Consider the following 27,358-nt stretch of genomic DNA (forward strand, 5'->3'; position numbering starts at 1 on the left):
TGATGTATTTTCCAGAATTAAGTTAATTTACCATGTCATTGATATAAATTTAAAAGAAGCGGAATATTCCTCGCTCATTTTTAACACCTCGTAAAGCTATTTCTATCCACTGACATTGTCATCTGTTTTTAGTGTCACTTTGAATAGCGAAAAAACATATTTCTATCGATAGGGACATTAAAATAATGGTTCAATTTTGTTAGAAATAACCCTACTAGGGCACAGAAACTAGAATCAATCATTTTTGCCTGTGGATGACTAGGATGGAAACGGATTGCAACTTAAAAAAGTTGGCCATTTTTTTCAGGTTCCTCCTACGAATTTTGGAGAAATTGCCAGAAAGTGATTCTAGTTTGTTCAGTCCCCGGAGAAACCATTTCATATTTTCCTCCCGCTGCTCTAAGAGCGACTTCACGTTAAAGAAGGGATTCTTTGTGAAATATTTGAGCTGTTTTGGCCAACATACAGAATTATCTCCGTGGTAGTGCTTCTTTAACATGATGATTAACGCTTCAAGCCTTTGGCCAACCACTGCATATATTTTTAATCGGATTCATAGGAAATGTGTTGGTTGTTCGAGTTTTGAACAAAACAGGAGACATGAATACTCCAACTAATTATCTGTTAGGAAACATGGCTGTCAGCGTTGTCATTGCAAGTTTGATGTTGGCATTGTACGTCTGTGGTAAATTTGCTTGCAAGTTATGATCCGGCAGTCATTACGGAAATATGTATAATGTTTTCTTCTATTACTCTAACTATATTGGCACGCTTTACTGAAACCTTTAAGAACAGGATTGCGGCTGACAGAAGCCACTGTTGGTAAGGAAATCGCTTTCATTTTGGATGTCAAGTGTTATCGTGTGTCTTCCAGAATTCTTACCGTTAATTGTTTTAAAAACCTCTTGCTGATAAGTAAATATGAATACAGACTTCAACCACATGAATATAAGACAACCAATCATCCACGTTGCAGGTGCACTGGGTAGCGAAAACAACCAGTTTGTTTTTTTTCATACATAGCACTCATACATAGCACTCTGCTAGAGTATCTTTTTATCCTATAATGACAGCAATTTTTCAAGCGATGATATCTTTGCAACCCTTGTCTTTTTTTTGTCCCATTTTATCCTTTTATTCTTCTTGGCAAAAATCTCTCAGGCAACCCCTCAGGGGCGCCCAAAGGATCAATTTCGATGAATATATGATCAGATCGTCTCAGAAATTCGGATTCAGTGGTGAACAAAATGTACAGTTTTCATCGGAAAATTGCTAGCTGAATATTCGTACCAATGAAAAACAATTTCTTTGTTTTGTTTTATTAACGGGAAAATATGTCGTCAAAAACGCGGAAAACGCCAGCTACCATTTTGGTAAAACCAGCAACAGCTGGTAAATTCGGGGAATAAATTCCTGTTTCCTAAAACTCACTGTAACTAACTGTTTTTTAGTTAAAGCATCCAAATAGGTCAATTTGTATTAGCTTACACAGTTTTCGGCTTCAAAAGGGCACAAAACGATCTGGGAACAAAGGGGACAACATTTCAAATATTTTGCTTCAATTTTCTGACTCGGTGCCCTTGATTCTTCAATCGCACATTCTAGCTAATCCACGAACTCCAAGTAGGCGTTAGTTTACGCCTTTCCTTGCTTCCGCTATAGTTTATGTCATTGCTTAGATCTTGAAAGCGAGATACAGATCTACATGTAAATGCAGTGCTTAATTAAATCCTTTTAATGTGACAGCCTAATTACCCTACACCTGTTACTCTTTGGTTGGTGACAGTGCATGTTGTTTTAATGTTATTCTACCGGAGGCGTTCAAATGTTATTTTTAGCCAGTAAAGTGTTTCTGACTACACTCACATAAATTGAAGGAAGCTGGATATTGCACTAAACAGCAAGCTAGACAGATAATTGCCACCTTTCATGTCGCAAACAAGAAAACGTGTTTGGGAGAATTCGAAAGTTCATGTAAACCGGAATGTCTTTGACCCCTTCAAAATGTCATTGAGGTCCTTGAAATTTGATTACGGGAGTACGAGAAAATAGGAAGAGGTTTTAAGCCCAAAAAGAACAAAATCATCGACCAATTTCTCAAGCCAAAGTTAAATTTTAACTGTTGTCTTTTGTTTAGAACGAGAATGAAAAAATCAATCAAGAAGGTTATTAATTGTCAGGAAACGATGAAAGCACCTCAGATGCCAAATATCTGAATTAATCGAGAAACAACAGGCTAAAGTCAGGCAGTCTGTTCTTTACCGGCATAATTGACCGTGAAATTTCAAAAAGATCACCCAAGGGTACAGGATATAATTATAAGTTCTTTGATTGGTCGCCAAATAATAAAAGCTAATAAAGATATCGTCATCATCATAATTTGACATTACACAAAAAAGACTATAAAAGAAAGTTATTGGACTTAACACGAAAGATTGCGCCATCGATGCTAACTTTGCAGGCCCTAAAATGTTCCATCATTGCAGCAAATTTATTTATTCTCTCGTTTAAGTGTGTATGTAAAATAACCCGAAAACAAAATAAGTTGAAAGTTGCCGTTGTGATCGCATCCACCTGCTTAGAAATAGGATAGTATTAATTTATGTAAATATATATTTGAGACCTTTGTTAGTTACTAGTGCTGTGCACGAAGCATTTAATCGGTTGAAGATTCACCAATGTCAATATCAATGCGTTTTCAACAACCTAAATTAATGCAGTGTGTTGCTCAGTGAGGTATAAACGGTACGGAACGCCTCCTCTCTGAATTTGTTACAACTTGTGACAGGTCATCGCGACTTGTCTTCTACGATAGATAAAGTGCACTGTTGAATTATTCAGTCCCAATTATCGATGGATGAAGCTGATAGTCTCGAGTTTATCCTATTTTGGACCACTATTCCATTTCTTGTCGTTGGATTTATCGGAAATGTGTTGGTTATTCGAATCGTTCACAAAACAAGAGACATGCATACGCCAACTAATTACCTGTTAGCTAACATGGCTTTCAGCGATGTCATCACTATTTTACTCTGGCCATTTTACTTCTTTGAGTTCACTAAATTCATTTGCAAGTTTTTTGCTCTCATTGAAATCTGTATAGTGGTTTCTTCCATTACTCTTACTGTGTTAGCAGTTGAAAGATATCACGCCTTGCTGAAACCTTTAACAACAGGATTACGGCTGACAGAAGACACTATTGGGAGGGCCATCGCTTTCATTTGGATGGCAAGTCTTATCATATGCTTTCCAGAATTTTTCTTAAAAGAATGGAGCGACGAAGAAGCCACTTGTATTGGTCCATGGACTTTGTACACGAATCAGGCAATCAAAATTTATGTGATAGTCCACATCACCATAACCTTTATTTTACTGGCGGTGACATTGTATTGCCATGGATCCTTGATCAGAGGACTTTACTTTACCAACACAGTTTGTCCAGAAACAACTAAAGAAAGGAGTTCGGAGAAAAAGAAACTTGTTATCACACTTATCATGGCGTCTGCTGCATTTTTTATTGGTTTTACACCAACCTTAGTTTTTTACACAGTTGTAGCATCAGCAGGAGAGGATGACAACATTGACGATAACTTGTACTATATATTTTCTAATAGCGTTGATTTTGTTTTCGCTTGTAGCTTATGTTTTAACCCTATTTTATACGCTTTTCGCAGCACAAACTTTAAAGAAGGGTTTAAACGTATTATGTTGTGTCGTGGACCGATTCATTAAGCAAGGGGTAGCAAATGAATTTATAACATAGCGCGCTGGCTTCCCTACCTAATTCCTATCGGCGTCATCATGGTACATTTCTCAACATACGCACGGCCGTGCGTCCATAAAATGACGTGTGCAACTTGCAGACAAACTCGGGTTTCCAACGCTTAGTTTTAGTTTGTACAAACTCATTTAGAGAAGCAAATTTTCGTTGACAATTTCAGATGAAAAGTTCTTGTTCAGACCATACCATTGTGGCGTGTTTGTAAACAGCTGATAAGAACCTTTGTTTTTCGGTACAGCCCATTGAGAGAATTTTTAAACAATCACAAAAACCCCTGTTTTCCGCGTACGATACTTTATTGTCACCATGTTATAAAAGAATTGGTTCATGCTTTAAGCCGTGCGTATATCAAATTATGGATGCATTTGGGAAGTTTGGAGAGTACTCAAGAAGCTCTTGCGCTTCTTCCGTACTCTCCAAACTTCCCGCGTGTATCCATGGCGCGATATACGCACGCTAAGCATGAACCAATTCTTTATTTGTATTCGTGGAAGGTTCAAGTGTAGTGAACTTTGGAGGGAAGTCCTGATATATGTTTATTCCTTGTGCTAGGTTAGGTTAATATTGCGCCGTTTTTAGGTATACGTAATCGCACGAGGCCGAATAGAATTAAGGATTAATATTCACTTGTATTTTCAAAATTTTCGCATATTGTCCTCCTAGTGCGGAAAACTCTGAAAGGACGCGTGTAGGAAAATTAATCCTTTACTATTTCTACTAGGCATCATATACATATCGAATATATGTATAATCTGTGATAAAATTGGCTCAAAACTAGAGCAAAGGTGGTCAAATTTGTCTGATTCACTTAGCCAAGACGAGAGATACACCTCAATCAGTTTCCTAAACGCCCACCAACTTACCTTATCATCTTCACTTTGTAACTTTTATCTGCTTAAGCATGGGTTTAACCTTATTATTCCTTATTTTATTCAGGAACAGATTAGAACAGCGCTCTATTATTATTGTGAAGACTTCAGGCATAATGGACATTTTCTGTAAATTTTATGTAGTTGTGAACACTAATTTAATGTACAATAGGTTTTGTTTATGTTTTTTCACATGAAAGTTCAGGTATTCGATAAAACGAATAGAATAAGCATGTCTTTTCTTTTCTTTTTTTTTTTTTTTCTGTATGAACATTTTAGCAGGTCATCTTGTACATGTAAATCAATAGTTTCTGTGGCCAGAATAAACGTCTAATAAAGGATGGCTGTGAAGTCAGACTGCGTCTCTACTGTCTGAAAAATTCATCATAGCTAAATCACTTCCTTTCCTCGCAGTTGTTGAAGTACTTGTAAGTCAATATAATGAGTACCGGTGAAGTTGCATTTTCCTGTTTAGTCGTATAAATACATACATATGATATTTTTAAACTGGTCAGCAGGGAGTCACTGGCGATTCGGATGGATTCACTTGATACAGGGTATGGAAAAAAACACAATGGACCAAAGAGAACGCGATCAAATAATACAATACAATAGCGCGAAATTGAACCTGGTTCAAGTTGGTGGAAAGTGCTTGCTTTGCATGTTCAGGTGCTTTTTCTTACTCAAATAACAAATATTTTCTGTTCGGTTAGTTTCACAAGTATCTCACCGTTAATTGGTAGATGATGGCAACGTCTTTACTAAAATTCAAAGTTAAGAAATTAAAATATGTCCCGTTTGTATTTGTTTAGTCTTCGAACATGAAGTGGGGCAAGTATCTCAATAATCATTAATTTTCCACTTACTAAGCGCGTATAACAGGGCTGAACAACGTCTGCGCTTGTACAAAGGCTGTGGAGGTCTAGGTTCTAAAATGGTATTAATTTCTGTGGGATATTGTGAGAGAGATGAACATTTTGTCGATTTCCGTCGCGGGTCCTGCGTATCTAACGTCAACATTAACACAACAACTAGATCTTATGTAATTCTGTAGATCCTATGTTATCTTTATTTAATTCTTGTTTCTACCTTCGCACTTTTGCTTCTACGCTTTTCTACAGCATTCAAAATTGGTACGTAGTTCACGACATGAGCGAATTGATCTTTTTGTCGAAATCTGGGCTCTAAGATGGTACCAAATTTGTATAGGATTTGTGAGAGAGTGAACATTTTGGCCATTTCTGACGCGGTTCCTGCATATCTAATGTTAACATTAAAACCACAAGTACATCTCTTTATTTTTTATCTTATTTTCGTTTTTACCTTCGCACTACCGCTTCTACTTTTTTCAACTAGCTTTCAAAGTTGGTACGTGGTGCGGACAATTGCTCTACGCATGAAAGTCTTCTCACGTCAATCGTCAACAGTTAGCTTCAGCCATTTTTAAGAATATCCATCGGAAATCTTTAGTCAATTTCATCAAGACAGTTAGGCATTGACCTGATTAATCGACATGCTACATAAATGAATGGAACCAGTAGCTCGATAAATTTCTGTTGAGTTCAAGTTGTGTCAGAAATTGCCGGCTGTATCGTACGCAACAAGTTGGCTGTAAAGCCAGGTTCCACTCACTTCTCATCTAAAATTTTTATCACAAGACGGGAAACAGCTTGTCACAGACCATGAGGTGCAGGGCCTTCAGTTCGTCGATCAAAAGCTTAACTTCAGCTCCAGCTCCCTTCCTTTACTCAGTTCTTTTCATCTCTTGATTCTCATTTTAAGCTAAAAAGAAACGTTACCTACCTTGGAAGCAGCTCAATCCTTAGTTAAATGTCTTTTCTATTAAATCGTGTAATATTGAAACCAGCAAGGCAAATTAAACTTAGATAAGTAAATTCGGAAATCCCTTCAAGCACCTCACATGTCGCCATACCTGCAGCACAAAATTCATATAACCGTGACGTCATGACATACGCATTGTTGTTCAACCCAGTCAGCGCACGTATGCAGTGTGGTGTGTGTTTGTATATGTTTTTAGTTTATTTTATGTAATTATACATTTGCATGTCAATTTCCTAATTTATGTATTCGCAATGTATTAAAAATGTAAAAAATCAATAAAATACAAAAAAGGTGCCTAGCAAGACTACAAATATTTGTATTGAGAGCACTCAAGAGTAATGTCACCGTCATATATGTCACAGGTGCTGAAGTATCAATTGCAGACGCCTTTTTGACAGTCTCGCCGCAGCAAGTACCAAGTAACCGCCAGCTACCACAGCCCGACACCCATCAAGTCATAAAAATACTTCCAACATCACTAGGAAGACTGCTGAAGATCCAGGAGGAGCCCTCTTATAACCCCACCTTGAATAAATTGAAAACAAAAAGTGATTTACGAGGGGTGGCAAGACAGGGAAGAGAAATGCGCAGAAGTACTGCATGGCGTCTGGAACTTCGAATTCAGTGACAAGTTAACTATTGAAGATGGTTTGACACTAAAGGGAGATTGCATTGTTGTCCCACCAACCCTTAGAGAGGAGGTGTTAAGCGTCCTCCATCAAGAACACCTGGGGAAAGAGAATTGCAGGCGAAGAGCCGGGACCTCTACTTTCTGGCCTGGCATCACCAAAGATGTCATCAATCTCGTAAAAGAGTGAGATTCCTGTCAAAGGCATTAAAGCAAGCAACAAAAGGAACCAATCATCCAGTTATCCTTGGTAGAGATTACCTAGCTCTGACTCGTTCAAATTCAAAGGTCACCAGTACCTCCTGATTTTTAGATCAGTACAGCAAGTTCCCAATCATGATCAGTAAACTTACCAGCACCAACTCGCCAGCCGCCATCTCTCATCTCAAAAGCATATTTGCACAACATGGCATCCCTGCCCAGCTAGTTACTTATTGACAATGGGCTACAGTATGATGCAAAGGAATTCAAAGACTTAACCGCCTCGTATGGAGTGGAACCGATTACCACTTTCCCAATTTATCCGCAAGGCAACGGAACGGAACGGAACATTGAGAGCAAGCTGTAAAGAACATACTGAAAAAGTGTGACGAGGAAGGTGAAGACCCTTACCTGGGCCTGTTATCGTACAGCGCCAGTACCGGTCAGCGGTACTTTAGTTAAACGCGTGCTCCTCGACTCGCCTCCTCGTGCATGTAAATTGTGCTTGTAGTGTCTGCTAACTATATTAAATACAGTTTTTGCGTTACCAATCGTGTTGCTGGCTTCCGCCGTTTTCCTTTACTGGCGCAGGGCAACACCTCTTGACCACCACCAAGTATCACCAGCGAAATTGTTAACCAAGAGAAAATTCAAGACGCTGTTACCAATGTCTCACCGTGCAAGCCTTTTTAGATGATTCAGTGCACATTAAGGAGCAGTTACAGCGTCAACAAGCACAGCAGGGTCATTACTACAACCGCACGGTAGGGCCCACCCTTGAACCACTGCATTCAGGCCAACCAGTAATATAATAATAATTGACCATCAAACCAAGACCTGAGAACTAGACACTGTTGTGAGAGCAGGAAAAGAACATAATCAAGAACAACAAAACAGAAGGTGTGTACCTAAGCACAAGATTACACCCCAGATCGGTTCGTGTGACAGCTGACACACAAAGCTCGTTTTCAGTGCCAGTACCTAAGATGGCCACAACTCAGATATCCGGAAATAAAACTGGTCAGCCATCAGGATACAGCATAGACCCTAGATCCTCTGCAAAGAACACCCCGGAACTAGCAGCAGATGTGCTACCAGATCGGGCCGCGTAATGAAACCCCTTAGACAAGCTGAACATTTAGGCGTAGAGAAAGTTAGGAACGTTGGTTGTTGCTTTTTACAGGAATCATTTGTTGTGCAATAATTCCAAGCTAGGATTTGATAAACGATTCAAGGACGCCTAACGGCATAAAGGCCCAACCAAACGGATACAACATGTTGATGCAACATCGAAAACATTTGTTAATCGAACATGTTGCACTCGTTTGGCCATCATGTCGCACGATGTTGCATGATGTTGGATGATGTTTAACGAAGTTTGGTTGACATGAAAGATCGTCTTCAACATCGTCCAACATTTATTTTGTTCTTAGCTGTGAACAACAATGCTGCATCGATTGGCCACCGTGTTCAATATTATTGAACGCGCGCACTGTGCCGACTAAGCTGAGTTGCGGGTATCTGTATCCATGGCGATGATTTATTGTTTATATTTGCATCGAGCGTTACCGCGTGAGTGTTCAAGCTCAAGTATGCCGAACGAACAAAGTTCTGAATCTGCCAAGCTTTAAAAGCTTAAACACAAGCGCTCCCTCTTCATATAGAAACAGAAAAGGCAAAGGAGTAGATGAAACTGTAAGACCAAGAAAAGCGAGAAGATGGTCCGACGCCTAGGTTGATCGGTTTCGCGCCATTTTTTGGGCAAACCAATATGGCGCGGGTTTGTTTTCTTAGCCGATTCTGGGTAGAATTTGGTCCCAGGCCCTTGAGTCCAAGTATTGCATCAAACATGTTGCATTCGTTTGGCCAACTCGCTCAAGCAATTATCATTTCGTTTCCTTTACATCAAAAGAAGGATGTCACAGTCAGTGACATGGTCGCCATGCGCCGCGTGTTATGTTAAACCGCCATGTTGTAACACGTTGAATAATGGTTGAAAGCAAGACAGCTGTCCCGAAATAAGTTGAGTTACCCGTCAAAAAATGCCGCATGAAACAACCAGCTCGGAAGCGTTAATTTTAAAACTTTATAGATGCATCAGAAGTTCTTAATTTGTAAGTCAAAATTTCTACTACATGCGTAAGTACTAAAACTCCGAAACAGAACCATGGAATCAAATAGTTATTAGAAACACAAAAGATGTTTTCAAGGAATATTTCACGTATCGCTGGAATTAGTCGTCGGGCTCTTTAAATAAATACATACATAACGAGCAAGGGTCCGACGCGACCTTACCCAAATTATTCAGCGTGTGGCTGCACTGCGTTCAGTTTGCTGCCTTGATCTTTATGACAACGCTTGGGAATTTGTGCGAATATTTCTAGAGAACTTTAGATTGTACAAATACGACTACGAATACGACATTTGAGGTTTCAGCGAAGTAATAAAAAAAGACATATCCTAAAAATTTTGATTTTACCCTTCGCGAGCAACAAACTTGATGCAGTTGTTTTGACTGATGATAGCTAAACCCTTTTTCGTGATTGAAAGAAAGAAAAGGGCGAGATCGCCTACATTTCGATTAATTGTTTTCACCACCACGCCATTCTCATAAGAACTCGTAGTAAAATGACGACGGCTGTCTCGTTCTCCCGCCAAAATAGAACTGGTTCACGGGCGCGCACTATTTCTCTGTTGGAAAAACTCGTAATAGAATCTGCAGGTCTCTTCTTCCCCTTTCTGGGCCGCTCATATTATCACGCATACATTTGAAAACGCATTAGCGCACAAAGGGCTTTATTGGACTCGCAGCCATTGTTCACATTGTGTGTTTACCTTCTCCACAAAACCTTGAAGGGTCATTACACGTGCAGAGCATTTGCTTTTGTTTTTTAGAACTAATCTCTTTTAGCGTTTTCGTTGCCGTCGTCGTTGGAGTGTGGAAAATGTATATATTCGGTAATTAAGAGACTGTAGGAGAACCGTGATCGATGATCAAGGCAGTCCTATAACAATTTAAAAGGAATGATTGTTACAAAGAAACCTTTCAGTATTTCGAACCGCCTGGTTTCTGCATATTTTCTGCTGTCGTTAAGGAGCGTTCGGTCTGTAATTGGCCGAACCTGAACAGTTCTTGCTTTCTTGAAGAAAGGAATAATAAAAGACAGAATTTTAGTAAACACGATTTAAATTAGTTGGATATCACTTAAAAAGAAGTTACTTTGGTAAGTCCATAATCCTCAGTTGAATACCAAGTAGCACCAATTTATTTATGTTGCGTGAGGGACCAGAAGTATCGGTTACATATACCGTTAAAGCCATTATCTTTGATATCATTTTTTTTATGAAACGATACAGCTTAAATGGCTGTTTCATTGCTCAAATTGGTGCTTGTTGGATAAAAAAGTTAAACAAGAGAATATAAATCAGTTGTTTTGACTTGGACAAAATTTAAATTAGTAAATAACAGCAGATGAAGAAACACCATTTTTGAAAGACTTCTTCTTTTAGAAATGAATTATCAGGAACTTAAATTAAAAATGTTGATTCCGTGAGACATGGAATAACGTAACTACTACTAACAATAAAACATTTCCTTTGGTCTCAACTGTGTAAATTAACATTAATAAGTTGTCATTTGCAAATGACCCCTTCCATAGATAATCCCTAAATGCATCCTTGTGTTTACAAGCTGGCGAAGAACAGTTTGAAAATATAGTAACTAAAAAATTTTTCTACATTCACGTTCGCGCAAATCAACTCACAAAGGAGTTTGAAATTAAGAAAAAATATCATGAACTTTCATTAGACTGACGCGCCAGAAAGATAAACATTTCTCGCAACATTACTGGTCTCTTAGAAATACAGGCCAATTTTGCTTAAGGGGATCACGTATTAAAGCTTGTTTTCCTTCTTTAAACAAAATAGTGTTTGACTAAAGCTTACTATGGGGTATTTTTCGAAAGAAGGTGACAGTTTTTTATTGAATGAAGAATCGATTGTGTAAATTGATTTGTATTTCGAACTAGTAAAGTTTTTGTGAATTGACGGAGCTGCAAAAGAAATGCAGGGTTTTCGTTTGAGGCGTCCGGTTGCTTGCTCTTTGATGTCCGGTACATTGGTGTGACGCTGACAATTCAGCCTTTGGTTCTGATGAGGACCTGATTGAATTGACTGGTTTAATATTTGAAAATTTTGAAACATAAAGTCCCAGGATACCAGATTTACAGTATTCGCATCTATATGCTAACTATATGCTAATTTGAAATATGGCTAACAAATTAAGGATTTCTTCATATCATAAAGTATTTCAGGAAATGACCAGAGCTATAATCCAGGGATAGAAAACTGCCTCTCTGGTCTTAGGAACGCCCGAAAAGAACATTACCGAGGGTACCCCCGCACCTCCGTCTTTCACGTGACGGCGTGAGTATTCCTGTCCGGTGCTTTTCTGAATCTAATGGCATGCAAGCATACCGATGAGCCGCTTTCCATTGATATTTCATTACTATATTGAAATTTTGTTATTTCATCAACTTAAAGGAATTATGAAAGGTCTAACTTTTTGTGCATGTAGTATAATGAGTGTCATTCAATACTGTCAGCAGAAAATTTGAAAACGTGGCGGTGATTCGATAAAAGTTGCTGATAATAGACAATACACTGAAACTGCGGGTGATTTGCAAAAGATGAGCGGCTTTGGCCACTCCTATGCTAATCTGACAGTCATCATTATTACGTTAATCAGGAACAAAGTTGTCGATTTGGACTAGCGGGCCATCAGTTTGTTTTGAAGAGCTGAGTTGGCTGAAGGTGAGTAGTACAGCTGGAAAATTTCTCTCGATATATCTTCGGAAATAGTAAGATAAATAATCTTACTGGGTCCCGATTTGCTCCTTTTTAGAGCAGAAAATAGCAGTCTAGCAAACGACGGGCACCCAACGATAAAATTTAGACAAAAAAATTATTTAAAATATTGTGTCCTGTGTTTTTTGATAGATTTGTGCCCTTTTAAAGACATCTTTATGTAAGATAAAGCAGCTTGATCTTTTCGGATGCTTAAACTGTAAATTTAAACTGTAGATAGTTTTACGAAACGGAAGTTTATTCTCCCAATTTACCACGGTTGCTCAGTGGTTCCATGAAAATGCCAGCTGACCTTTTTGCACATTTTTAAAAACGTATTTTCTCCTCCAAAAACAAATTAAGAAGTTAGTTTTTTGAGCTGACAATGTGAAGAAACCTGTGCATACGAATTTCTGAAGCGATTAAGGTTATCCGAACAGATGTTCACGAAAATGAATTTTTGGGTCCCGGCCTAGCGAATGCGTTTCCTTGTAAAGAGGGATTGTCTTGCAAAATTGTAGTCAAATTGTATGCATTTCGCAGGGCCCCCTTTTTCAGGGATTCCGTAAGTTGGTCTCAGAGTCTCGATCGGTTCTTTTGGAAGTCTCGAAGTCTTCAAAGAAGTGGCAATAAAAAAAATCTGGTGTTCCGTAGTCCGTAATTAAAGTGGGTAACGGCGACGGCGAAGGCAACGCGAGAACGCCACAAGACACGCAGTAGGTCTTATGAATGACCAAACGCAACCGCTCTGCACGTGTAATGACCAAATCAAGGTTTTGTCGACTGAGAACGTGAACACATAATGGTGAACTTTTTTTATTTACCTTCTTAACTTGAATGATGTTCGTATAAGTTTAGTTTCAGGATGGATGGGCAGTATTGTGTTGGACGAGTGAGAATAATTGTAAAGTAACTAAAATTAATATTTAACTTTTTAATTAGCCTTCTCGGCGCTGTAATTGCTTAAGTGCAAAATGTCGAATTTACCAACCACTCCTCTCTGATAACTCTGACCATACTTCATCACTGCGAAAAAGGACCACAACTGTTTTAGAAAGGCGAAAAGGAAACCTTTGGTCATGCATTTTTCATCTCTCGACGTATTACAGGTGATTAATTATGAAAGGACGTCTTGCGTAGGTGGGTAGAGCAGGCTTTTAATAAAACAATTGTTTTCCGCTCTCCATGAGCTCAATTCATAGTTATCTGGTAAAGCCAATTAACTCATATGGCATAGAACACCAGAAAGGCAGTCTCAGTGTGCCAAGCCAGCTTAAAATTCATCGCACGTGTCTAATTATCTCTATGCACACGGTCGGCTTTTGAAAAATTTGCGTTAATTTATGCGAGCGTCCCAGTCTGCGTCGTCGAAGAATGCACTCTTTATAAAATTATTTGATGTTCTAGGAAAAAGCATGAGAGTTGTGCGACCACATGGGAAAATAGTTCGGTTGAACTAAGCACTTCTTAAACAGTATGCTACCCTTTGTCATTCAGATTGCATTGGAACCGGCCTAACAAGTTTACAGAACTGATCTTTTTATTCAAAATGAATGAAATTAGCTCCTTAACTCTGAAAATATTTTTCTTCGGCAAAAACCTACGGTTCACGATCGCGCAAATCAATTCACCCAAAGAGTTTGAAAATAAGAAAAATATCAGTATCAACTTTCATCACATGTCATCAGCCTGAGCCGCCAGAAAGATACACGTATAAAAATTTCTAGGAACATTACTGGTCTCTTAGAAATACGCTAAGTTTGCCTGAGGTGATCATGTATTAAAACTTGTTTTTAGACCTCACAGTAAACAATGTTTTACTAAAATTCACTTTGGGGTATTTTTCGAAAGAAGCCGGATGAATTGATTTGGTTTACTAAATTTTAGAAACGGTGATATTTTAAGTGTTTGGCAGACCGACATACAATACTAGCTACCCTTTGACATTTCATGGAAACATTTAAATAGCTCCCCAATGACATTTCATGGAAACATTTCAATTTTATTTCGTCGAATTTGAAGGAATTTAGAATTATTTCATAGAGCATAATGCGTATATTTGTAAGCTATTTCATTCATTGTTACCAGACATTTTGAAATGGTGACGACGATTCGATCAAGAGTGGATTGAAACTACAATGAAATGGGTGATTTGCAAAACATGAGCGCCTTTGGCCATTCCTATATGCTAATCTCGGACAGTGATTTTATTCAGTTGATCTGCAATAAAGTTATCATTTCGTCCAAGCGGCCCATCAGTTTGTGTTGAAGAGGAAGAGCGACTTTGCTGAGTGAAGGTAAGTGTTGGAACCGGAAAAAACTATCTCGATATATCTTCGGAAATAATGAGGATAATAATCTTATTCTGGATCAACTCTTCTTAAGAGCAGATAAAGGAAATCTGGCGAACGCTGTTTCTTCCAAAGGGCGAGAGTCTCGGATGTCATGGATTTGGTAGGTTCGCTTTTTTGAGCGGCCCTAGATCTCAATACGCCCTGCTTGGTGTTTCGATTCTCGAGTCTCGGTCACTGGCAGTATTTTTTGGTTCTTAGAGAATTGATCATAGATGGTATTCTCTAGTTTCGTGGTCTCCAGTATTCCTGTGTCACTGAATAAAATGTGGATGTACTTATTCACCGGGCTTCAAACATAGCATTGCATTTATTTCACAAGACCATTCAAATCCCCATTCCTTTTTTTGGGGGGGTTATGTGACTTTGAAGAAGAAATGATGTTGGAATATCGGCTATACTCCGGCATGAACGACTTAATTTCGGGACGTAATAAGAGTAGACAAAACGTTTTTATTGATTTTAGCCTCCCAGTGACTTGTTTTCCTCCCACTCATACATAGCCCAAGTCATAATTATCTCGTAAAGCTAGTTAAATTAAACGAAATATATAGAATTACAACAGATAGTTACAGCAAGCCAGATTGATTCCGCGATCAAGCGTTTTCCACACTGATGCGTTTTCAAATGTTTGCGTGGTAATACGAGCGTCTCGGAGTGATAGAAGAGACCTTTATTTTGTAATATCAATACAAGCTTTTCCAACAGAAATAGAGTGCCAGAGTCATTTTACTACAAGCCTGTTTTTGCGAGAATGGCGTAGTGGTGAAAAAATCCTTTAAATGAAGGTGATTTCGTCTTTTTTGAATCACGAAAGCCCTTGGCTATCATCATTCAAGACACACAAGATGAAGAGGAAGATGAAGATTCGTTGGATGGATATATATACAGGACTGATCTATTTATTCAAAATGAACGAAATGCAGTCGATGTTTAATTATCCAACTGATCAACTAAATATTGCTCATCAGCGATTTTTAACGTTTATTTAGAGACTATAATTATTTATGTAGGAGGAATATCTATAGAGTTAAGAATTTTTCATCATTTTGTGTTGGACTTGTGTAATTCATTCGCAGCGCACAATGACCATGAGCTTGTATACACGCACAAAGTTTAAAGGCACGTGTATTTTTGACCACAGCCAAACATTATTTTAGAGTATTCTGCTTTTCTCAGCGTTTTTTCTTAGAAACTAGAAATTATTTCTGTAGGAGGAATATTCACGGAGTCATTTTCTGTTGGATTATCTTATAACTTAGAACTTTAGCTGTCCTGACGTTGGAAGCAAACTTTGTGAGTCTCAGTCGGCTAATTTTTTTTTAAAAAGATTTGAAAACAGGTTAAAATTTTCCTTGTAAATTTTCTTTAACAGTTAAGGACGCCTGATAACTTTGAGTGAGTATGTTAATCAAGTGATGTTGAAATGTATTGCATTGGTAACAGGTAAAAGAACAGTTTCTCTCATCCGGAGCACGTTGCCTCTGGATTTTTTTTGTTAGTACACTTGTGGTAACCCTGAAATTCTGCTTGCAAGTCGCCAAGTAAAGAATGTAATGAAAAAGAAAAGCGTTTAACATATTCCCTTTCGTCTGTCGGTGTTGTCCGATCTGTCTCAGCTGAGCCTCTGAGCTGCGTCAACAAGCGCGAGTACTTCCAGACGTGGCAAAATTTCTCAGTTGTTTTTTAATTCCTTGCCGGTCTTTTATGTGTATTCATACGTACAGCTTGCTCTTCTTTACTTCAAGAAAATATCATTTTGTCAAAGCAAACTAATTTTATTTTAACTTTAACTCTATAGGATCAATATGGCTAAGATGAAAACAGTGTCAGTTTTTCTGCTGCTTATCCTTTCCCAGATGGCTATGGGAGTGAAGAAGCGTGCAAAGTCCAGTGGTAAGTATATCAGTATACAACAATAGGCGGGTCATTTTTGGTGCTTCAAAAAACTCTATCAATTCTGCATAGTTCTCGTCGAAGCGTCACACAGGCAACCGATGTTTTTAAGTTTGCGGTTTTTCTTTGCGGTTTACCAGCGGAATAATTCCGCATAACTGATTTAACTTGTATTTTGAAATATCAGTTATCAAAATGGATATTCTTATGAATTTTCCCACAGAGCTAGTCAAGAAGTTGCTGGGAGACGCTTCTAAGCGGAATCACATGAAGGCAGCGGATGATTCTTGCCATTGTGAGTTGAGAAAAAGAACTGTTAACAGTGGTTAAAATTTAAGCAGTCCATTTTGGCCTGATAACTTACCGGAGATACAAAGATACTTCCGATTTGCATTCACAGGCCTTGATTCATCTGGGTACGATTACCATATAAGCAGGATTGGATCACAGACTATGCGATTTCATGTTATAAATCTATAAATTACAGTGGGTAAAAAAGAAAAAAAATTCTGCTCATCTCTTTTCTGGGAGTTCAATAGTGAAGTGTTTAAAAAATTGGCGGTTTGTGGCTCGAGGTCTGGTCCCTGACATGATATTACTTCCTTGGACAAGAAAATTTGTTCCATATTGTATCTTTCCATACAGGTGTTTAAAGGATCATTTGCGACGAAATGCTGGAGGTAACCTAACGATAGGTTAGCATACTATCCAGCATTGCCCTCAGTTGCTCCATGCTACAAAACCGTGTTTGGGCCTCCTGTGAGGGTCGGGTGTGAATTGCCACATTGTTTTATTCTAGATAAACCGATTTTGAAGAGTCCTCCCCTTTTCACTACAGTGGAGTGGTTTTAAGCTGTAGTTCGTCATTAGATGTGCCTATCCGAGCTGCCAAATGCCTAGTTAACTTCATCCTCATTTCTTCTCATCAAGTGAAATGAAGAAATTTTTACACACGGCAGTCATGAAAAGCAGGCTTTTTGTTTTGTCATTAGTATTTTAGTTGTGATACTTCGTGATTTGTTAGAGTAAGCAAAGTAATTCTAGTATTTGTAGTTTTAGTTTGTAATATTTCTAGTATATTCTGATGATTTTACTGTGTAAATTAAGTTATTCAATTCAGTCCTCCGAGACACACTACTAACCTGTGTAGCTGAGAACATTGTCCACGCATGGATATAAAGCTTTGGGGGCGAAGCCGCTAATCTTCACTTTTCCCAAAATCCTGCCATCTACCTACGCAGGCTAGAAGATAGCTTGAAAGGTTGGGCCTCATTGGATGAAAGCGCGATCTTTCGTCGGTGTGCTACAACCACGAATTGAATTTTCTGTCTTCCTGCACAATGTCAAGCCGAAGTATTGAAGAGTATTTTGGGAAATGCAAGAGTTGGCAGAACCCAAAATTTGTACCTTTAAGAAACATTTGAAATTAACTTTTACATTTTTAGGGTTTTAAAGGATATGGCATCTTTTTAACGATTTTCGTTGTCCTTTCTAAGATGTAAATTTTCACGACCTTTTATTAAGCATCTTGTTTATTTTGTGGCTGCCCTATTACGATTAAAAAGGAGTTCTGTCACGAAGATCTGTAGCTTTCGGCAGGTCAAATTGATTAGTTTATTGTGAATTTGACCTGTAGCTGTGTCTGTTTCACAACTGTGGATTTTTATGCCATTTAGAGCATTTTGGCTAGGTTTGGCTTGCCTCGATTGTTGACCTCCATGTAATAATAACAAGTGAATCATAGTTATTTTATTTTATTTATTTATTCACCACGACATACAAACATAGAAAGTTACAATGAATAATAGACTAGGATTACAAGTACATAAGTTTAGAGTAAATAATAATAGTAAAAGAAGTAAGAAGTGGCGAGGAGACCTCAAGAACTCCTCGGAGATATGTTGGGACTTTAAGACCAGTAAAGACATTGTATTGAGATTTTTTAACATACGGTGGTGGTAAGACTATAAAGTTGGACTGTACACAAATTAGCTTCATCTTGCAGTGTCTGCAACGTTGTGGATATGTTGATTTTTCAATTGCTGTCGCTTTGCTGCAATACGCCCTTTTTAGGATCTCAGTAGCATTAAGTTAAGTAATCTTCTATTGAAGAAATGGCGATACCACTTCTTCTTCTTCTTTTTAATAAAGTGTTGGAGTACGCTGTATGTATATTTTGCTTCTTTGTTCGAGACATCGCCACCCTTTCAAATTTCAAGGTCCCTCTCCATGGCTCAGCAAGTACTTGAGAAGCGTTTACTTGCCTATTTATCTCTAAAATAAGCTTTAAACAAACAAACAAACATAAAAACTAACATAACAAAAGCATTGACTACGACGGGGATAAAAAAAAAAGCTCTGTGCCATAAGTTATGATAAATCTCATGGGGATTTTTTTCTATTTTTTGGCTTAGCTTGTCCAAACGGTTGGACTTTTCATGGAGGCTCATGTTTCCTTATTCATGATGAACCAACCCAGAAGTGGGAAGATGCTCGAGGTTATTGCAAGGATTTGGGAGCGGACCTTGCCATTGTCAGATCAGCCGATGACGACGATTTTATATTTAATTTCATCAAGGAGCAGCCGAGGGTAACACAGTATGGTGCTTGGCTTGGGTTTATGCGATTACCTGACGGCAACCTCTACTGGCTTGACGGCTCTCCAGTTGGGGGAAAATACATGTATAAGGCATGGTCACGAGGCAACCCGGATAACAGTGGAGGTCATGAGGATTGTGGTCACATGCTTGGGACCATTCATGATCCTGGGAAATGGAATGACCTCGGCTGTGATGTGTCATCTTGGGCTAGATCTAACGCACCTGTCATTCTTTGCCAAAAAGCCTTGTCGTAGGACGGCCAGTTCTCTGTTAAACGTCACTTCGTTAACCTGGCTCGTAGTTAGACAATACTATAGTTTAAAATAAGGGCAGTGACTGTACAAAAAACAGCCTATCAATTCCAGGAGTTGTAATGGCTCTATTTACGGTCAATTTATGTTAAATGTATTTGCTGAGTCAGTGTTAAAATAAAAGAGGTGTTGGAAACGCAATGTCTTAGTGGTTGAATTTATGAGGTTCAATGGCTATATTAGTCGCTTTAATTTCCTTCATTTCTGTTCACAATTTCGATCGCTGATAGAGATCTTTACCCACTATGCAAAGGGGCTGCAGATGAATGTTTCCATTGCTCAAAGCGAGGCTCAGACGACCTCATTAGGTTGACTGATGCAGTGCTATGCACAGAACAGAAAACATTTTTGAGGGAGGGAGAGGAGAAGATAAAGCTACGGTACAAACAAAAGCGTTTGAGGAACTGAATCTACAGTTTTTAGGCTTAAATGATATAGGAGATGAAAACCATTGGATTCCTATTTGAATGGTCCTCCAAGAATTGCGTTTTCTTTTTTGAATATCTTCTCTTCGTTCCAGAGATATTTATATTTTTGTTCAAAAACTGATGACGTCATAAATTGTCTTAGAACAAAGATAAATCGCAAAATCAAGAATATCTCGGGAAATATTGGATCGACGTTGCTCAAACTTGGCGCCAATAATGCACGCCGGGTAAGAAACAAAATTACACCCATTTTGACGTTGCCATGGCATTGTTCTCGGCCCCATTCCCTTTCTGCTATGAACCAAAGGAATTATTTTAATAAAGGATCTCCTACAGGAGAACGGACAATTTCTTACCTATGAAGAGTTCCAAAGAAAGTATAGTTGCAAAACCAACTTCCTGAATTTTTCCAAGGTTTTGGCGCTATTCCTCATTACGTTCTGTCAAAGGCAAGAAATCTGGACGACGTTTTAAAAAACTCCTATTTGGAGAGATCTCCACTATTCCAGCTGATAAATGGACACGAGCTAACTTTAGACAAAGCTAAAGCTAAGGAGTTTCATTGGATCTCAAACGAACGGAATCTAACATCACTGCCAACTGGGCTAGAAAAATGGAGAAAAAAACCCTTAACACAGTATTAAATGAATGGCAAACATTCATCAAGTCTGCGAGAAAGATCTGCAAAGAGAATAAAGTAGGAGAATTTTAATTTAAGTTTTTACATAGGATAGTTATCACCAAAAAAGAACTGTTTCGTTTTGGAATCAAGCAGGACAGCGATTGTTTATTTTGCGGTGAAGAAGATTCCATAGACCACACCTTCACTGACTGTCAATTCAAACAATCCTTCAGGGAAAGTGTATTCAGGCGGTTCAACTCTATGAATAACTCCTACTGTCTTCCTTCATTGAAAAAAATGCTTTATTTGGTTTATCTGAAAATTCACCTAACAATATCCGCCTTGCGGCAAAATTAAACTACACTCTGTTATTTATGAGATTCTACATTTGTTCTTGTAAACTTCACAACAAAGTTCTTAATCTCTCCGACTTTACCAACCAAATAGAAATTAAATACCAGCTAGGAAAACTGTTAAACATTATTTAGAAGCCTTTGTAATGATTAAGATGCTGTTAATTAAATTTAGTCAGTAATATAATCAGGCAGTTTAGTGTACATGATGTAAGATGCAATTCGTCTGATTCCCTCTTTCCTAATTCCCTGTTGCAATTAATATGCGCTTTCTGCAACTTATATCAGTGTGGTTGAATAAATAAAATAAATTTAAAAAAATGAACCAAATATCTCCATATGTGAGCAGATAAGGAGAGGCAGACAGTCCTACTTGAAACACACGAGAGTGCCCATATTTCCCTACGTCTGCTCATCAGATAATTAGGATTAAATAATGTCTGATGAGGCGATTTGTGACGTCATGGATTTTTGAATAAAAACATCAATATCTCTGGAACGTCACAAGCGAAAAACGCCATTATTTTGAAAGGCCTTTCAAAGAAGCTTTACTTTTTGATTGTAAGAAGGCTTTTGACCATATAGATGATAGGATTCTTGTAGAGAAGCTATGCAAGTTGAATTTGCCTACAAAAATTATTAATTGGATCATAGATTTTCTATCTGACAGCTTTCAGAGAATCAAACTCTCCGAGGGCTACTACTCTGAGTGGGGCTCAGTCCCCCTGCGGGGTCCCTCAGGGAACTAACCTGGGCCTATGGTTGTTTCTTGTACTTATAAATTACTTAACAGTTAATAATGTTGCTCAAATATGGAAGTACGTTGATGACACCACCGTTTCTGAGGTAATTGCTAAGGGCAACGAAAGTTGTGCCCAACACATTGCAGGTAGTGTAGCCCAGTGGTCTTCACAGAACAGAGTTCTGCTGAATATCGATAAGTGTATGGAGCTGCGAATATCCTTTTCAAAGGGTGGGCCTCAATTTGCCCCTATTGTGGTTGACAATCAAGAACTAGAGAAGGTAAGTAGCGCTAAACTGCTTGGTGTAACCATTTCCTACAATCTCACATGGAACGATCATGTCAGCGAAATCACTTAGAAATTTAAAACGGCCAAGCGTTTGTATTTTCTAGTAGAGCTCAAAAGAGCAAGAGTTCCTAGGCAAGACATGGTGTTGTTTTACACGGCTTGTATATGGCTAGTATTAACGTGCGCGTCACCTGTCTTTTTCTACGTATTGCCAAAGTATTTAATAAACGAACTGGAGCGTGTAGAGAAGCGGGCCTTGTCCATTATTTTCCCGGGACTGGCAAATAGGTAACGTTTTTAGAATCACCAGGTAATTCTGACTGTATTTTTGCCAATTTGAAAACTGAGGAGAGACTTAGACTCGACAAAGAATGTTTATAGAGAACATATCTACTTCTTTTGCGTAAAGCTCTCGTTTTGATTGGTCCAGAAGAGTTGTGGTCAGCGCACAGACGCGCGAATGACGTTATTGAGTATAGTGTGACCAGCGCAAGTGAACAGAGTACAGTAAAGTTGGACAGTAAAGTTTTGCAAACCGTTTTGATGAGTGGAAAAACACAAGCAAACATTTTGCGGTAGAACTGAAAAACCCAACAACGGCCTTTACAAGTAACCAAAAAGTTTAAATTTTGTCGTGATACGAAAAAGAAGGAGATGTCTGCCCAAATAAGTCGCCAATAGAAATCCAGTAAAGGCCGCGGGTAATCGATCACAAATCGCAGTGAATCGACGGAAATATCTTTAGACAGAAATTCCTACTCGAATAAAGGATAGTTCTGAAAATATTGTTTGTTGGCTTCTTTCGGATTATACTCTAATTTAGAGGATCACAAACGCCTGTGTGCAGTCGTTCTGAGCGTAAAAGTCTTGGCTTCAAAGTTATTGACTCGGTTCAGTCAACTTTATGCTCTTTTACGAAATGTCTTGGTTATTGTACAAAACAAATAGATTCCATTTTATCGTGGGTCTGTTATTCTGTTAATGGAAAGATGACGTCAAAACGTAGTAAGAACATCACCCACGCATTCGGCTTCCTTGTTCTTCGCCACGTTTTGACGTCATCTATTTCCTTTTCATGAATTTCACGCAAGCCTCTCCATCGTCATCATTAAATACTTCTACTCTTCCAATGAACCCTTGGCTGTCCGAAAATGCTAGCTGGCCTTTTTTTTTCGTACTTTTAACGTCGTGTTTGCCCCTCTGAAAACAAAGGGTTTTATTTTTGAGCGTTACGAAAGTTTGAGATGACCTTTCGCTAAAGAAAAGGCGGTGTTTCTTCGCCCGCCGAGAATTAGTCCCGATTTCTGAGGTGGGTTATGTCTTTCCGATCAGATATTCTACTGGAGCGGGCTATGGGGTGTCCTTGCCTAGTTTTCATCAAATTTTATTGCTGCTTATATTATGCGCGGTTTTTTTTAACACTACCCGATGTTGGATTACATCACGCAATAAATATAAATACAACAGTATTCCACAGAAGAGCTCACTACGCTTGGAACTTCCACGAGTTAAGGCTATGTCTACATTATGCTGGATAGCATTTTATGCCGTTGTGAAAAATACTCCGGCCTGGTGTGAACGGAAGTGGCCCAACACCGCCGCCTCCTTTCCACTAGAATCCAATCTTCGCTCCTCGTTGTTGACTTCCGTTTCAGTTCGATTCTCTTTTCACACTATTCGATATGTGACGATTCACTTTCGAGACCGAAGCAGCGCAGCATCGCCCCGGCACAAAAACCGATCCGAAATCGGCGTTTTGTGTGTGAACGAAAGCTCTGTTCTGGTGCTGACACAAGAGCTATCCGGTATAGTGTAGACATAGCCCAAAACCTGATATAAAGTATCTTAATGAATCGCATTCACTGCTGTCGGCTCACGACACAACATAATGCGTTTAAACCCTTTTTTAAAGTTTGTGCTGCGAAAAGCGTACAAAATAGGGTTAAAACATAGGCTACAAGCGAACACAAAATCAACGCTATTAGAAAATGTATAGTACAAGTTATCACCACTGTTGTCATCGTCTCCTGCTGATGCTACAACTGTGTAAAAAACTAAGGTTGGTGTAAAACCAATAAAAAATGCAGCAGACGCCACGATAAGTGTGATAACAAGTTTCTTTTTCTCCGAACTCCTTTCTTCAGTTGTTTCTGGACAAACTGTGTTGGTAAAGTAAAGTCCTCTGATCAAGGATCCATGGCAATAAAATGTCACCGCCAGTAAAATAAAGGTTATGGTGACGTGGACTATCACATAAATTTTGATCGCCTGATTCGTGTACAAAGTCCATGGACCAATACAGGTTGCTTCTTTGTCGCTCCATTCTTTTAAGCAAAATTCTGGAAAGCATATGATAAGACTTGCGATCCAAATCAAAGCGATGGCCCTCCCAATAGTGTCTTCTGTCAGCCGCAATCCTGTTCTTAAAGGTTTCAGTAAGGCGTGATATCTTTCAACTGTTAACACAGTAAGAGTAATGCAAGAAACCACTATACAGATTTCAATGAGAGCAAAAAACTTACAAATGAATTCAACGAACTCAAAGAAGTAAAATGGCCAGAGTAAAATAGTGATGACATCGCTGAACGCCATGTTTGCTAACAGGTAATTAGTTGGCGTGTGCATGTCACTTGTTTTGTGAACGATTCGAATAACCAACACATTTCCAATAAATCCAACGACAAGAAATGGAATAGTGGTCCAAAATAGGATAAACTCGAGACTATTAGCTTCATCCATAGTTTATGACTAATAGTAAACTTTAACTATCGTCAAAGGAGCAAGTTTGAAGATAAATCGCCAAGACCTTTCACAACTGAGTTTTAATAAATTTCGCTAGTAATATCTCACTGGGTGACACTGCAATAATTCAGTGAAGCTGTCGAAATTAAACACACCACTCTACCATGAGATTCGTGAATCGTCAACAGATTAAATTCTTAGTGTACGGCAGCGTTACCAAACATTTTCCTCAAATATATGCACAAATAATGCCATCGTATCTGTTAGCAGGTGCATACGATCAGAAACACAATTTTCAAACACTTTGAATTGTTTACAGGTACACTTACTGTGAGCGGATCAAATTAATTTTCGGCAAAGATGGAACAGACTTTGTAGGGCCTGGAAAGGTACCATCGATGCTGCAGTCTTTCGTGTAATGTTAAATGATGATGACGATATCTTTACTATGTGGTGATTAATCAAATAGATGACAACGATTTCTGTGCCATAAGTTGATCTTTCCGAAATTTCACGGTCGCGGGAATAACCTTTTTACTCCGATACGAAGCCTCGCTTCTTCTGCTTCCTGACTTAAGGTTGTTGTTTCTCGATTGGTTCAAACATTTAACTTCTGAGTCCTTCAATCATGAGATTTCCTGACAATTCATGACCTTGCAAGCGGTCTAAACCATCGAGTGTCAGACTCGTTATCTTTCTTCGAAACTCGAAACAATGTGGAAGCTTCTTCTTTTGTCGTAATCTTGTAATCCAGCTTCAAAAACCTCGAGGGAATCCGGAAGAAATTTTTTCTATCAATTTTCGAATTCTTTAATCTCTCTCTTGCATGTTCAGGCAACACGCAAGTTTAAACACGCACTCGATTTTCTTTATAGTTTTTATACATACAACACTGAAGGACGCCCGAATACATTATCATTCTAATGTGTATTTAGGCATAATATCCATCATCTTCCATCAATTACCAGAGCCAACGGATCATGGCAGCTGTTAAATTGGTCACGACACGATTTCGCAATCCGAACCGATAGCTATTGGTTATCAGTTAAAGCTCGGTTTCGACGCCACCGTAAGGGAGAAGTCAGAAATTAAATAATTTTAAGTCTGAGAATAAAGTTCAAATGGCAAATTATTATATTAATTCGTGTATTTTGGTTTTTGAACGTCTCCTGCGTTGGAGTAACAACATGCACCTCCCTCCAGCAAAAAGCATCAGATAATTAGGCTGTCACATTTAAAAGGTTTAGTTAAGTAGCATTTCAATATATGTGGAGCCGTATCCTGGTGTCAATATCTAGGCAGTGAAGAAAAGTATAAGGAAACGAGCAAAACGATGTCATGTTTGCTGCACGCGAGTTTATTAGTATATTAGCTAGAATGTACGGCAGGGGAATTGCCAGAGAGATTACTGGAAACTGAGGAACGCCTCCTGCGTTGGAGCAATATTAAGAGAACTTGCACCGTCATCTAATAAACAGTAACAGGTGCTGGATAATTAGGCTGTCAATGGGGTTATTACAGTATAGTTCGATGTATGAGGAGCCGTATCTAGGTGTCCATACCTAAGCCTTGACGTAACATATATAAGAAGCAAAGGAAAGAAGTAGCGCCTACTACATGTGAGGGGTCGGTGTCAAAGATAGAATGTAGGGATGACGAATTACCAGAGATTACTGACAAGAAGAGTAAAGAGATAAACCGTGACAACAAAGTAGTGAAAGCCTGAAAAATTGCATTGCCATTAGACAAAGTAAAGATTTTTGATTATGTGTACGAAATCGTTATTCATATTCGCCGATGGCAAAGTGCAGGGTGATCTGTTCATTATAACCTAACTATCTCCACTTGATGTGCACTGTTGCGAAATAGGAAAAGCAGAAGTTGCGTAGTAATTCTCCACGCTGTAGTTTATTTATCAAGGGCAACCAACGAGAACATTTCAGGAAAACAGTTAAAACGTTCGCCCTTGTGCTTTTAGATCGTTTGGTGTCTTTTTAAAGTCATATTTGCTTAAGGACGGTGCCTACTTTTGTTACTGCGCTTACGTTCTGCGCATCTTAAAATACTCGGGTTTTCTATGGGTGGTGCCTACTAATACAGGGATATTTTTGTTCGGTTCAAAACTATGTGGAGAAAGGAGAACTCAGCAATTGCTCTTGGTATTTAAAAAGAAAATTGGAGTTAACCACGCATTTTTCAGAAAATAAGAAAGCTTCAATTTGATAAAAAAAAAAAATGCCATACATTGCTTTGTGTTTTAGCACTTTTTAGAATTATTCTTTCTTAATTATCGTTAAAAAAAATGCGTGGTTACCCCAAATTTTCTTTTTGGATTCCAATAGCCATGCTAAGATCTGCTTTCCCCGCATAGTAATAAACTGCGCAAAGATACCTCTTTATTAGTAGGCACCGTCCTTAAGCTAATACAGTCTGATATGTAAGGATCCTTTAATAGCTGAAAATTAAAGTCGCAAACGTTTTTAGAAACAGAATCGTATTTTCCAAATTTACGAGCTGTTGTTGGCTTTACGAGAATGCTAGCTGGCCTTATGTTGCCGTGATTTTGATGGAAAGGAATTAGTTTGTCAGTGTTAAGAGATTTTCAGCTCACGTTTTGCTGAAGAAGACTACAGATTCTCTTTAAGCTAAATCCGAATTTCTGACGTGATTAAGGCCCTCCGGACACAACTTTTATCCACCGAAACGAACCATTGTGTGCCCTGGGTTTATTGGAGTAAAACCAAATTATTTTAAAGATAAGTTTTTTAAAAATCAATCTGTTAGTTTTTGTTGCAACGAGGACTGAGTTTATTTGGAGCTATTACACATGAACTGAGAAATGCGACAGAAAGTAGTTG

The 27,358-nt window shown here is 38.5% G+C and overlaps 3 protein-coding genes across 5 annotated transcripts; 2 read left to right on the forward strand and 1 right to left on the reverse strand.

Moving 5' to 3' along the window:
* The first annotated feature begins 2,853 nt into the window (after positions 1 to 2,853).
* LOC146459919 (pyroglutamylated RF-amide peptide receptor-like) lies at positions 2,854 to 4,013 on the forward strand. Its single transcript, XM_085088769.1, has one exon. The coding sequence runs from the start codon at positions 2,854 to 2,856 to the stop codon at positions 3,730 to 3,732; it is 879 nt and encodes a 292-aa protein (XP_084944895.1). The 3' UTR covers positions 3,733 to 4,013.
* A 7,997-nt stretch (positions 4,014 to 12,010) lies between these two features.
* LOC146459920 (C-type lectin domain family 4 member M-like) lies at positions 12,011 to 19,465 on the forward strand. Of its 3 annotated transcripts, none has more exons than XM_085088733.1 (4): positions 12,011 to 12,133; positions 16,319 to 16,413; positions 16,637 to 16,708; positions 18,828 to 19,465. In XM_085088733.1, exons 2-4 carry the CDS (start codon positions 16,326 to 16,328, stop codon positions 19,265 to 19,267), a joined length of 600 nt encoding a protein of 199 aa, XP_084944859.1. In that variant the 5' UTR covers positions 12,011 to 12,133; positions 16,319 to 16,325; the 3' UTR covers positions 19,268 to 19,465. The 3 variants fall into 3 exon arrangements, with proteins under 3 accessions (XP_084944859.1, XP_084944858.1, XP_084944857.1); XM_085088732.1 differs by lacking the exon at positions 12,011 to 12,133 and adding an exon at positions 14,382 to 14,463; XM_085088731.1 differs by lacking the exon at positions 12,011 to 12,133 and adding an exon at positions 14,562 to 14,620.
* A 4,138-nt stretch (positions 19,466 to 23,603) lies between these two features.
* On the reverse strand, positions 23,604 to 24,497 carry LOC146459921 (galanin receptor 2a-like). Its single transcript, XM_085088771.1, has one exon. The coding sequence runs from the start codon at positions 24,495 to 24,497 to the stop codon at positions 23,604 to 23,606; it is 894 nt and encodes a 297-aa protein (XP_084944897.1).
* Between the last annotated feature and the right edge of the window lie 2,861 nt (positions 24,498 to 27,358).

The sequence above is a fragment of the Pavona decussata genome, unplaced genomic scaffold (genome assembly GCF_977016875.1).
Source record: "Pavona decussata unplaced genomic scaffold, jaPavDecu1.1 SCAFFOLD_215, whole genome shotgun sequence".
Lineage (NCBI taxonomy): Eukaryota > Metazoa > Cnidaria > Anthozoa > Scleractinia > Agariciidae > Pavona > Pavona decussata.

Excerpts from the sequence above, each read along its gene's own strand:
- LOC146459919 (XM_085088769.1), top strand. The coding sequence starts at position 2,854 with ATGGATGAAGCTGATAGTCTCGAGTTTATCCTATTTTGGACCACTATT.
- LOC146459921 (XM_085088771.1), bottom strand. The coding sequence starts at position 24,497 with ATGGATGAAGCTAATAGTCTCGAGTTTATCCTATTTTGGACCACTATT.
- LOC146459920 (XM_085088731.1), top strand. Across the intron at positions 16,414-16,636 it reads GAAGCGTGCAAAGTCCAGTG|AGCTAGTCAAGAAGTTGCTG; the intron begins GTAAGTATATCA and ends ATTTTCCCACAG. Across the intron at positions 16,709-18,827 it reads AGCGGATGATTCTTGCCATT|CTTGTCCAAACGGTTGGACT; the intron begins GTGAGTTGAGAA and ends TTTTTGGCTTAG.